The sequence below is a fragment of the Aotus nancymaae genome, unplaced genomic scaffold (genome assembly GCF_030222135.1).
Source record: "Aotus nancymaae isolate 86718 unplaced genomic scaffold, 86718_ANA_hifiasm-v0.15.2.pri h1tg000036l, whole genome shotgun sequence".
In the NCBI taxonomy this organism is placed as follows: Eukaryota; Metazoa; Chordata; class Mammalia; order Primates; family Aotidae; genus Aotus; species Aotus nancymaae.
Window position 1 is genome coordinate 80312516 of NW_026988450.1, and position 13258 is coordinate 80325773.

Genomic DNA, 13258 nt, shown 5'->3' on the forward strand with positions numbered 1-13258 from the left:
AGTTGACAGTGTGGCTTCCAGAGCCTGTCTGACTTCATATCCCACATTATCCACTTATTGACTGAAAGAAAGTTACTTAATCTCATCATACCTCAGTTTTCCCATTTTTAAAAGGAGCTAATGATAGAAGTTGTCTGCGTTTAAAGTAGGTTAGTGAAAGTAAAGCACCCAGAGAGATGCTCTGGAGCAAAGTAAGCCTTCAGCGAATGCCAGCTTTAGTACTGTGTGTCCTTGTGGGCGTAGGGTTGTGTGCACACAGGTCTATGCGTGCCCATGTGTGTATCTGTCACTGGGTTTGTTTGCACATGCATGGCTTGGCTGAAACAGTCTGTGATTAATAAGGCTAGGTCCCTAAACAACCATGCAACCAGGCTGTTCTAAGCCCCGACTTTTTATAAACACTAGAGAAGTCAATTCCAAGTACACACCCTGAGGGAGAGTCTCCTGTTAGCAGGTTCAGAGCGGAAAGAGGTCTAGCTCTTACCTCTGACTGCAGAATGCAGCTGCCTGGCTGAGAATGCTCATGTCATGCCCTCCACCTCTCTCTGCCTCTGACAGTCAATCCCATAGAGTTGGCCTCCAAGGTAGTGACTCACCAGGCCCCACCACAGGGCATCTGCATAGGTCTCAAACTCCTCTTTCATCTCCTCTCCTTGTGCATCCACCTCTGGGACATCTTTCTCAACCAGGTAGACAAGAAACGAAGAAAGGATGAGTGTCAGGAAACCGATGTACCAGGCGGTGATGAGTTCCTGAAAGAATGAACGGTGGACATGAAAAGTGGTCACTGGGGAGTCATTGAGTGGATGCTGGGGCCAGACACACTGGAGTTGGAGTCTAAGTTTACCAGCTCTGTGACTGTGGCCAAATCACTCACCTTCTCTGATCCTCACCTTCCATCACTGTAAAATGGGATCAGTCACATGGTAATTGTTTCATCATTAATTAACAGAACAAGCGTACAGCTCCAGGGAGAGAGGAAGATTTCTAGCCTAGGGCCACTTCAATATCACTGTTCAAGAGGCTTCAGAGGAAGGCAAGAAGGCAGAAGGAAGTGGCTGCTGCCTCTGAGACAAGTCTCAGGACTCAGGGGACTAGGGTCTGTGCAGGACTGTGCAGAGCAAGGAGAAAGCTCAGTACAACCAGGAAAGCAGCAGCAAGCGAGAGGCAGCACTGCATAGCGGACAGGGCTGTGGACGGGGACCCAACCCTGCCACCAGTTTCGGGGTGGCCATGGGCAAGTTATCTTCTTCTCCCATTAGTATCCTCTTTTTACAATTTTTTTTGAGATGGAGTCTTGCTCTGTCACCCAGGCTGGAGTGCAGGGGCGCAATCTTGGCTCAATGCATCACTGCAACCTCTGCCTCCCGGGTTGAAGTGATCCTCCTGCCTCAGCCTCCTGAGTGGCTGGGATGATAGGTGCACGCCACTATGCCCTGCTAATTTTTGTATTTTTAGTAGAGACAGGGTTTTACCATGTTGGTCAGGCTGGTCTGGAACATCTGACTTTGTGATCTACCCGCCTTGGCCTCCCAAAGTGCTGGGATTACAGGTGTGAGCCACTGCGCCCAGTCAGTATCCTCATTTTTTAAATGGAGGGACTGAATCACAGAGTTCCTGAAAGCATCGTGTGCACCACTAGTGAAATGCAGCTTTATGTTAAATACTGATTTAGAGCCTACGTAAAAGAAGCAAAAGAAGGCATAAAGCCTGAGATTTCATAGATATTATCGCATAACAGACCAGGACATGCAACTAAGTAAACAAGAGTAAGGTGATTTAATGACAAGTTAAGTAATAGCAAGGATGGTATGGATGGAAGCCACTGAAGTTTCAAACCCCTAATGCAGACAAGACCTAATGCTCCTTCCAGCTCCAACTTTCTTTCTCTCATTCTATTCCAGTTTCAAGGTTTATCATGGGAGGTTGGGCAGGAAGAAAGGCAAGGTTATTGGTTAACACAATCTGGAGATTTAAGCCTGTCTGTCATTCTTGCTGAGTCATCTCAGAGAACAAAATTGTTCACATTGATATCCTTCCTGTATCTGACTATCTACGACCAGTCAGCTGGCCCTTCTGGCCCAGTAGAATCTTCCTGACAAGGCTGCTTCCTGCCTCCCTGCAGGGCTTGGCTCACATGAGCCCTGTAGTGTGAACTGCCCTCCCGCAATGAGACCAACCAAAGAGCATGGAGTCGTCTTCAGACTCATGTCAGTTCCACTGTGAAATTTTTCTAGATGTTCACTGCCCCAATGAAAGATAGAGTTCAGCTGTATTTCCTTTATTCCCTCCCCATTTTCTAAACATAATTCTCCAAGTCTCCAACATGTTTTTATGCTCATTTATTATTATGCTCTGGCCTTGTCCACAGCATCACATACACATTGCACTGGTATGAGTTTGGTCTACAGCAGAGGGGTTCGCTTAGATGATACAGGCAACACAGCCAGACATTCCCCTTGGCGAGCGAGGTTCTGTGCTGCAGGGAATTTGAGAAGGGAAAGGTACATGGGCTCGTCTTTCCCCAGTGACTGCCTGAGTGTGAGCCTCTTGCCTGTGGAGTGTGGGTCTCGTGCTTACATGTTTCTTCATACCCTCTGGCCCCCAAGTGCAAGTCAGAAGTTTTATCTGAGACTTAACCAAAGATATAGTTGTCTGTTTACATGTGCCCCGAGAAACTGACTGTTCTGGGTTAGTAAGAGATGGCGTAACAGTCAGCAATACGAATGAAAATGGGTCATAATTCTATACTTTGTAGTCATTTATCTTGCAGTTATTCAAAATAATTCTGACTTCACACACTTTTTGCCAGCAGCTCTGTGGCAGAACCTGTGACTGTTCCCCAAAATCCACCAGCTCCCCTACCTGCTGAGGCTCCCCTGCAGTCAAGGACTGGGATCCAGTCAACATGGAAAAGTGATGGGAGCGAATCCCTCCTTGTCCCTTAAACCCATTCTGCAGGATGCTCCAGGTTCCTCTCCCCTGTCTTGGTAACTCAAGTCCTCATATTCAAGATGGACGAGGCCCACCCAGCACACATCGGATACAGCGTAAGCCAGAAGACATCTAGGTTTTTGTGCTGGATGGTGGGAGCTCTAGGGCTCATTTATACTGGAAGCAGAACCTGACCTAACCTAACTAGTAAAAGCATTAACTTCGAAAGCTTAACCCTGTGAAACAGAGCCTCCCACTCTTCATCTTTGAGTGCCCAGAAGAGTCAGGCATGGAACCTGGCCCAGAGTACAATGAATAAATGAATGAAGAAATGTATTGATAAATGTCCGTTTGCCAGTGCCATTGGCGATTCCCTTGGGGAAGAGCTTCCGCCCAGCTCTGGCAGCACAGGCCTTCAGGAGGGCTCACAACATGTACTTTGGAGTCTAGCAAGAGCCCATCAATCTAAGTCTGTGTGCAGAGAGCTCTGCTCCAGAGCCTTTTCCCACCCTTGGGAAAGAGTCTCCGCCTCAGTGGGGTCTGGCTGCAGTGCAAGCCCATATTTACCGAGGAATTATATCACAAACTTCCAACAGTCTCTGGAAATTACATGGTAAAAGCTAGCAGACACTGGGGATCTATTAAAATTTGGAGGAACAGAGGCAAGCACCTAAACCAGAAATTTTTAGCACCAATGTTGACCAGGACTGTGGATCAACTCAGCTCCATGGATACAGGTTATGACTGAACCCATAGAGGTGTTATGAACATGTCCTTTGATAAAAGATAAAATAGAAGGTCAGGAGGAAGAAAGGGCCCTGTAAAGGATGCTCTGACCTCACTTATGCTGCCGCCAGAGGTAGCACATACAAAAATAAAACATGGATGGCAAGAAACTGCATTCTAAGCTGAAAGATTCTCAGGTATTTTATGCTTTCAATCCATTTTATGTCTATACTTATGTGTATGGTGTGTGAGGAACAGCATATTCAGAATAATAAACGTTACTATTAATCAGCACCTACGACTTACCCGGTGCTTAAATGCACCTTTTCTCACATAAGCATCCAGGAGGATTCACATTTTTACCATTGAGGTAGCTCATAAAAATAGAATGACACCTTTAAGGCCTTCTGGCTGGAAGGTAGCAGGGCTGAATTTTGAGCCAAGTTGCTGACTGACTCTTAAGCTCATATTCTGAGATGCGATCTCATAGGAAACTACCACCCCTTCAACATATCTAGGTGCATCCCTGAGAGAGAAGAACCGGGAATTGTGTGGGGATGTTTTGGAGCTGTCCAGCTACAGGTGTCATGGTCGGGTTAACACACACAAGGAAAACTGAACTCCTTAATGTCAAATTGCCCAGGGCTCACTGCCTCAGGTCCAGCTCCCCAGAACCAGAACCTGAGAAAGGGATTTCGGTGCATGTGACACACTGGCATGTAATTACTGAGGAAGTGGTCACAGGATTCCTATTAAAAGGGGACCTAGGTGGGGCAACAATAGCATCTATTAAGCCTACCATGGTGGGCACAAAAAGATACTCTCTTGGGCAGCAAGGTAAACTTGACTTTGTACCCCCAAAGAACATCTGTCTCAGGGGTTCCTCCTTCTGATTCCTCCCTCAAGATTTTTTTCAGCCTGAGCTGAGACACAGGGTTTTTCCTTCATACCTCTAGAACCCAGCTAAAGCAGCTAGATTAAAACAAAGTCCTACCAAAGACCTGGGTTAAGAATAGGAAAGAAACACTGGCAGTACCATGAATCCAGATGAATTGGATTCTGGCTGCTTGGGTTCCATACCTGCTCAACCACATGGGACTTCGGAAAAGGCATGGACTGAATTCCACCCCTCCTGGATTCTGATCTACTTGGGAGAGGCGAGCACTGCCATAGTAAGCAGCAAACCAGTGGATACAGACCCTAGAACCGGACTGCTAGGATTTGTATCCCATTGTGTGACCTTGAGCAGGTACTTCCTCTTTCTGTGTTTTCTTACCTATCAGTGTAATGGGGTGGCAGGAGTGCCTGATTCATGGGGTGAGCTAGCTCGTGTCAAGCACTAAGCTATACACACTGTGCTTTGGGCTTTACATAATTGTAACTGAACAATTTCTATGAGCTGGGCACCTTCTAAGTGCTCTTCACATATCAATTTATTTCATCTTCATCTAACCCTCTGAGGTCAGTACATTATTATTCTAATTTTATAAATGCAGAAACCAAGACATCAAAAAATCCCCAATGTCACAGAGGCAGAGTTCAGATTCAAACCAGCCCATGTGATTCCCAAGCCTTTTCCTCCCACTGCATGTTGCCTTGAATGAGCTTATTCCATCCTCTCAAAAATCCGAAGGAACAGGCATTATCATCCCTATTTTAAAAGTGAGAAACTGAAGCCCAAAGAGGGCTGAGCAACTTGGCCAAAGTAATTTGCATATGGTGAAGCCAGCACCTAAGTTCAGGTCTGCCTGTTCCCACTCTCTGCACCACACCTGCTCATGCCCCAGACCACCACCGCTTCCTGTTCCTCCTCCTCCTCTTACTCTTTGTCGTTATCACAAGGGTGGCAGAATGACTGACTTCTGGGGACACTGTAAAGGAAGGGACATCATGGAAGGGCACAGGTGAGTGGGAAGCCCATGTGGTCTTGTAGCTTCTCCACCACACTTACTTTGCTGTGGGCACAGATGGCCGAGCCCAGAAGCTTCCAGGTGCCGCCTCTCCGGTCCATCCGCAGCATGCGCAGGATCTGCAGGAAGCGCAGGCTTCGCAGGGAGGTGGCCAGAACATTGCCTTGGTTCCCCACAGCAACCACTGGCACAGAGGCAATCAGCACAAAGATGTCTGGGAGAGAGGACAGACAGAGTGGGAGGGAAGAGGCAAAGGAAGGTCAAGCGAGAGCACTGGCATCATCACAGGTGCTGTATGCTGGCAGATCAGCATGTGCCAAGCGGTGGGACAATCTAAGCATTGCTGTTGAATTTCGACACCAACCACACATTGTAAGTGGGATTATTCTCCTGTGACTGATGAGGAAACTGAAGCTCTGAGTCTGAGTGCCTTTCCAAGGCCACCTGGCCAAAAGTAGCTGGGTCGGGACTGGACATGGGCCTGCCACACTTCAATGCTGGCCCCAGAGCAGCAATTTACCAAGGTCCCCTGCAGCGTGGTCCTTGAGACTCACTCTGGGGTCCGGAGGAGATCTGCAGCTGCTCAGTCTATGGAGATGAAGCCCGAAACTCAGATGCTGTTTCTATAGGTGTTTCTCCTAAAAGCATCACTTGAGATAGGAACTTGGGTTCAAGTAATTTATTGGAAGATGATCTTAGGAAGCAGAAGTGATGGCAGAAAGGGAGAGAGACAATATAAAAAAAATGTAAGGGGGTGTTATCAAGGTCACTGTTGAGTCCTTGGAGCTGTAGACAGACCTCCCAAGATTATCCATCTGAAAAATGGGAGGCCAGACCTCTTTTTCTTGCCTCCTACTGGTTGAAAGCCACCCCTCGCGTTGTCAATGCCCCCACACACCTGAGCGACACTAGCCTAGTGATCTCCCTGAGCTTGAGAGAAGGCCTTGGGGCAGATTGTGGAAAGAAATAAGGCCCACCTATGATGTGGGATGCTGGTGTCAGGAGATGGCATGAAAATGTCCACTACAGACATTTTCAGAGATGGACCAAGGGGACGAGACACTTCTGAGATTGTTAAGCAGGCTCTTGACATCAAATCATTTAGTATGGAAGAGAGAGGAACTGATCTCTTTTCTATTTACTTGTTGCAGTCAGTTTCCATATCCATTATCACCCTACTTTCCTGCAGAGAGTTACCAAGTTAAAAGGCCCACATGGCCAAGTAAATTTGGAAAAAGTCCATTAAATGGGTTTTAAAAATTATTAGTGTTATTTATTCTTAGTGTCATCAAATTTTACATCGAAACATAATAATCATACATATTCATGGGGTTTGCAGGACTTCTCAGAGCCTTTAATCTGTGAATATATACTGTGGTTCTCAATTATACAAGTATAGACTTTCCTAAAATATTTTGACCACATAACTATTTTTTGCAAGGGCTCCAAGAGATCCAAGAAATACACTTAAAGAAATATTTGTCTACTGGGAAAAGGTCAAGCTCTGCAAAGCCCTCTGTAATCTGGCTCCTGGGAATCTGCCAGAAGCCTGTGTAGTTCTATGAGCATACACCTCCATATCTTTGTGTGTTCTGGTCTCTGAGCTTGGAATAACCTCTCATCTCACATCAAGGCACATTTGCCAAAAAGCTGATGCCTTTCCTACCTTGTAAAAGTGTTCTCCAGGTGTGCCTGGCCTTTGGAAAAACCTAGGGATCAAACCTCTGGATACCGATATATCTGCATCATTTGCCAGGCTTCTCAGATATCTGTGCAAAGCTATTCATCTATAATGCTTGTAAAGAAAACAAAAGAATGCGAAGATGTGCAGTAAACACTATAGTCTAAGATGCTCCAAGAGGCAGGTCTAACCCATCTTCACTCAGAATGGCAGGGTCTGAGGCTGCCTTGAATGTGAAGGCCATCATGTTCACAGGTGTGATAACCATCCTCTTCTCTAACACAGGAAAACAACATTTCCCTTAGGGCCACGTGATGGAAGAAGTGGATATGAGTACAGTGGAAAACACAGCAACACTAACCAAGGACCATGCGATGCTGAGGCCCAGCCTCATCTCCCCAGGGAGGGTGGAGGGGGAACCTGGAGCTCTGTGACCACAGCTGATCTTAAAATAGTGGACACTGCCCCACGGGGGAGGCACCTGTCCTGCAGGGGTCCGGGCTCCATCTGTCAGGATATTCTAAAACTGGGAAGGAGTCTCTTTGAATGTGGGCACTATCCATCATAAAGCTATCACCCACACACTCAGAACTTCAGGTCTGCCTTGGATAGGTCATGCCAGAGAAGAAAAATAAGTCTGCTTAATTGTATTGCACTTGCGAAAGACTTGGAAGGAAGAAAAGGAGAGAGGAAAGAAAGGAAAGTTGGGATTAGGTACTGAAAGAGGGCAAAAGAAGAGAGAAGAAAGAAATATGAAAAAATCATTTAAAAATGTCCTCCAACATTGCACACACACACACACACACACACACACACACACACACACCACAGACACTCACATACCCTCCTTACATTCAAAGTTCTGACAATAAAAAAATCTCAGAAGTCCAACCTTAGCAGCAGGTGGGAATAGGGCAGAGATTTCAGCTGGGAGTGGGCAAGACAATGCAATTCCAGGCTGCACAAAGAGAAGCCTGGCATCTGGGACAAAGGACATGGTCCAGCTCTTCTCAGTGTTCAGTCCTGGGAATGAATTTTCAAAAATGAAGTGAAGAATGGGTAGTATGCTCAGAGGAGAGGGAGTATGATGCTGAGAATGCGTGATGCAAGTTAAGTTGAAGCCATCGATGACATTGTTTCTTGGTAAAAGACTCTTCTGGAGTAGAGAGGAGGAATAAACTGTCTAGACTCAAATACTTGAAGAGTGCCAGAGGAGTTAAGATGAGATAAGTGCCTGGATAAGTGGTGAGCGCCTTGTGACTGGGGGCATGCAAGCAGAACCTAGGTGACCACCTAACGGCTGCTGCTGGGGAATGGAGCCACAGGCAGGATGGTAAGTTGGATTAAATGGCTTTGGAGGCCCTCCCAGCCCTGACATTCTATGATCCTGTAATTCCAACCTTCCATGGATTTGACGCTCTGGGACTCCTACCCATCACTCAAGGATATTTTGTTCTATGACTCCATGGATTTTAGTCCACACTGGACCAATAGGTCGGTGAGGGCTTCCACCTCCTCTACTCTCAAACTGCCTGCACACAAATGGAAGGATTCCAGTGACACCTCTCAAAGCAACTTTGGGATTAAGAAGCAAGACCACACATGGAATCCGCTGATTCCGGCATGACTGAAAAATGACTCAGCTCTGTGAGCCTCAGTTTCTATTTCTGTAAAATGGACATAACATGTTGCTGTGGAAGTAGATTCTCAGCCAGCAATGGTGTCAGGCCTACAGCCTCCGTCCCAACCCATCTGGAAATGTATGGGTAACTCTGATTGTCACTGCGACTGGGGGTGCTGCTAGTCCAGGGACCGGGGATGCTCAATACCCTGCGACCTGCTTGCTGCTCTACAACCCAAATGCCAAGAGCGACACCCTCACCCTCCAATGAAGAATCCCTGTCCCATGCAGTCCTTATGAGGACCAGTCACAGAGGAAGGAATTTGAGGATCTGGATAGTTGAGGCCGTCCCTTCTCATTGAGGCAGGGTCAGGGGCTGGGCTGGCCTCTACAATGCTGCGTGATTTCCCAGAATAGCTGCTTAAAATTTTCTCAGAGAAACAATGCCTGAGAAGAAGGGAACTGAGGAGGCAGGAGGCTCGGGGTCAGGACTTACCCAACATGCACAGGGGCTTCCTGGCAAACTTCAGTCGGCCCCGCCAGCCTTTGTATCGGCAGCAACACCCAGCAGCCCAGATCCTCAAAGCAAACTCGGCTCCAAAGATGAAAATAGCAAATGTCTCCTGCATGGAAGAGCATATGGAGAGGCACTGATTAACCGGGACCCACTTGCCGGGAGCTAGTGATTTCTATTTGGAAGCTCTGAAGAACTCCATTTCTGTGTTGTTGCTGGTTGTCTCATTGGCGGGGATGGCTGGGGATGCAGGTGCGGAAGGGGACGGGGAGAAGAACAGATCAATCCCTGCCATTCAGTTTGGGGGCCTCCCATCTTCATTTCGATGTGCTAACTGTCCTTAATGCTGTTAAGCCTGGCACAGTGATTACTTGTTCTTTTTTCTATGTTTCTGTTCCAATGGATCATTATAAAGCATCCCTTTAATGAATGAGAAGCCCCTAAGAAGTGCAGTTGGGTTGAAAAGAGAGATCTCAGTGAAACACAATCTATTAATTCCACCCAGTGCCTGTATCCTGGCATTGCTAATTGTGGCCAATGGTTATTAAGCCTGGTTCCTAGGCCAGGCAGCCCCCAAAGTGTTTGATAATATTATTCTCACCTTAAATTTTGAGAAACCAAGACACAGATTGGTTAAACAAGTCTTTTAAGGCTATGAAGTGGAGCAGAAGGGAATCTCGGGCTCAAGTAATTAGGCAGTAGAGCCCAGGTGCTTAAGCACTAGAAAATACTGCCTCCAGGACACGGGGTCCCCCTTTCCTCCTGCACCTCCCTTGATGATCAGACACCGACACCTCTGCCTCTCTCTCTCTCTTTTGTGACCTCTCTGGGTCCTCTGAGGCGTTGCTGCTCCATCACAATCCCTGCAGCCTAGTTCCTGGAGTTTGGCAGTTTCCAAAGAATTCCCCACCGAGGTCTCAGCTCTGGGTCATGCATTGCAAACGCCTGCTCTCAGAAAGAAGTGCTGACTCTGGTGCCTCAGCTTGCCCAATGTGAGAAGAAGCCTTCACTATTTCACAAGCCCTAACTAGGGGGCCACACCACTTCCCTGTGTGCAGGATGGGGCGTCACCCCATGCAGCTGGCGTCACCCTGAGGAGGCAGAGCTGACTCCCAATCACACAAGGGTGTGGTCATTCAAGGGGCCAGTTGACCAGTGCTGTCCTGTGGCTACAGAAGGAGCAAGCCCTTGCTGGAGCCTCCTCTCAGCCAGGTGCTGAGGCTGGGCCCAGCCCATGTCTGCATTTGCTTCTCACCTGACCTTACATCTTTTAGGCAAAGACTTCAGCAAATCGAGTCAGGAGTACATTAGGTGACTTGCTCAAGAATTGTAACCCTGCTCTGTCTCCATCACACCAGCTGATGGAGAACAGGGAGTGAGAACAGATGGAGGCCTCAGGAGGGGAGACTTAGAGTTTCATGTATAAATGGAATTCTGTACATGGCCTTGAAGAGAATGAGAGATCCTTGGAATTTACAGTGTAGGATACCAGGGAGAAAAAGCAGAGACAGGTTTTAGAATGAAACATGCCTTTGTGTTAAGTTTTAGAGGATTGGGAAGCTGTTTTTATCATTTAATAACATGTGTTGGTTTTTGCTTTGACTTTATTTCCCCATCTCTCTAATGTGGAATAGCAAATCCTTACCAGGAATGCCATTCCTCATTCCCCATGTGACCATGTCAGGCCTCACCAAGTAATGGACGCTTTGCTTCTCCTTGGGCCTGGACTTGACTGGAGACTACAAGAAGCCCCAACCAGTCAGGGATAATGGTACCCAAGGGCGACCGCCTTCTCATCATTGTGGATGCCCAACTGAAGTGTTTACCCCTGAATGCAATCTTACCAGTAACAGAAGCCAGTCTCCTGAGACAGTCTCATATTCCTTGAACGTGGTCAGGACAGCCAGAATCAGGCACCCCAGGACAATCAGGAACCTAGAGGGGAAGAAAGAAAGAGACTAAGGAACCTTTGAGTCCTGTCTTGCTCTGAGGCTAAGACGGGGAATGGTGTCTTACAGGATGAAGTTTCAACTTCCACTGGACATTGGCATGTGCTTTATATGCTATCCCATTTCATCTTTATGACAAACCTGCGAGGCAGGCAGGAATGATCATCCCAGTTAAACAAAACGAGATGAGAGAAATTGACCTTGTGCATACTTTTACTTAGCCAGCTAGTTAGTAGAATCAGTTAGTTGGAATTTAAACTAGATCATCTGGTTCCAACCTGGGGACATTGCTAAAAGTCCAAAAGTCAAGACAACTGTTCACAAGTCTAATTAATTAATAATGTGTTCTACACACATAGGACTGATTTCAAAATATATGAAAATGTTTTCTCAGTATGAAGCAAACAGAAATTTATTCCAAAGATTGAAAAATTCAGCAAAGGCTTCTGTCACCAAGTATGAATGTTATTCATTTTTACAATCAGTGGATATTAAAGGAAAGAACGTCTTTCAATTGGGTGTCTTTGGAATTGTTTTTAAAATGCCATAAAGAACAGGAACTACCACACTGAGGGATTCAGATTGCTGGTCCTTTAAAATTCATGGAAAGGTCACCTGGTTTATGCCCAGGACCAGGCAGGAGCAAACTACAAACAATTCTTTTAGATTGTTATCTTTATAAACTCTGTGAGGGGTGTGTGTGTGTGTGTGTGTGTGTGTGTGTGTGTGTGAGAGAGAGAGAGAGAGAGAGAGAGAGAGAAAGTGAGAGAGAGAAAGTCCATGTTTCATTGTTTTAGTAAGGAAAATGGTTCTCTCTCTTGATGGAGAGTCTTTGGTTCGGTGGTTAGTATCAGGTTCCCTGGGTGTCCAAGAGGGAATTTACAAGCTAGGATTTATGGGTAGCTTGGTAGCACAGACTCTAAGCTCTCCTACTCCAGGTAATCTGGTTTTCCACTCTACTAAGGTTCTACCCATGATTTTTTGGCTTTTGTTCATTCATTCATTCAATATTTATATGGCAGACACCAAGCATACAGAGCTGGAATTCAAAATCAGCTGGATCTGTCTTCATGAGCTCACAGTTCAGATAAACAGAAAGTTGTCTCATGGTGTGACAGTAAGGACCATGAAGTAAGAAGGATGGAAATATCTGCTTCTGACCTTGGCGGAGACCGAGTCCTGCCCCTAACCCTTAGTGATCCTGATTATATTTTCTGATCAATAAACCTGCTGATCTTCAGACCTGAATCTTTGTGTCTCCAATCATGCCCAGGAACCTATACAAGATTCCCAACTCCTTCCTGTGTTTGGACCTTTTATTTGACATCTTCTCAGGTAATGGTGATGATGATGATTGTGGTGATAACGGTGATGATGATTGTGGTGATGATGGTGATGATGATGATTGTGGTGATGATGGTGATGACAGTGATGATGATGGTGATTACGATGATGATGATGATTGTGGTGATGATGGTGGTGATGATGATTGTGGTGATGATGGTGATGATGATTGTGGTGATGATGGTGGTGATGATGGTGATGATGATGGTGATGATGATGATGGTGGTGATGATGGTGATGATGATTGTGGTGATGATGGTGGTGATGACAGTGATGATGATGGTGATGACAGTGATGATGATGGTGGTGATGATGGTGATGATTGTGGTGATGGTGGTGATGACGGTGATGATGACGGTGATGATGGTGGTGATGACGGTGATGACAGTGGTGATGACAGTGGTGATGATGGTGATGATGATGGTGGTGATGACAGTGATGATGGTGGTGATGATGGTGATGATGACGGTGATGATGGTGGTGATGACGGTGATGACAGTGGTGATGATGGTGGTGATGATGGTGATGATGATGGTGGTGATGACAGTGATGATGGTGGTGATGATGGTGATGATGACG

The 13258-nt window shown here is 46.4% G+C and overlaps 1 protein-coding gene across 2 annotated transcripts in view; it reads right to left on the bottom strand.

Annotated features, from left to right (window-relative positions):
* KCNQ3 (potassium voltage-gated channel subfamily Q member 3) overlaps positions 1-13258 on the bottom strand; it is a 354914-nt gene that overhangs the window by 49497 nt on the left and 292159 nt on the right. For both annotated transcript variants that reach the window (XM_021666885.2, XM_021666886.2), the window contains exons 2-5: positions 11231-11321; positions 9369-9495; positions 5612-5784; positions 597-752 (exon numbers count right to left, since the gene is read on the bottom strand). In XM_021666885.2, the coding sequence (XP_021522560.2) occupies positions 597-752; positions 5612-5784; positions 9369-9495; positions 11231-11321 (547 nt within the window). The remainder of the gene's footprint in view (positions 1-596; positions 753-5611; positions 5785-9368; positions 9496-11230; positions 11322-13258) is intronic.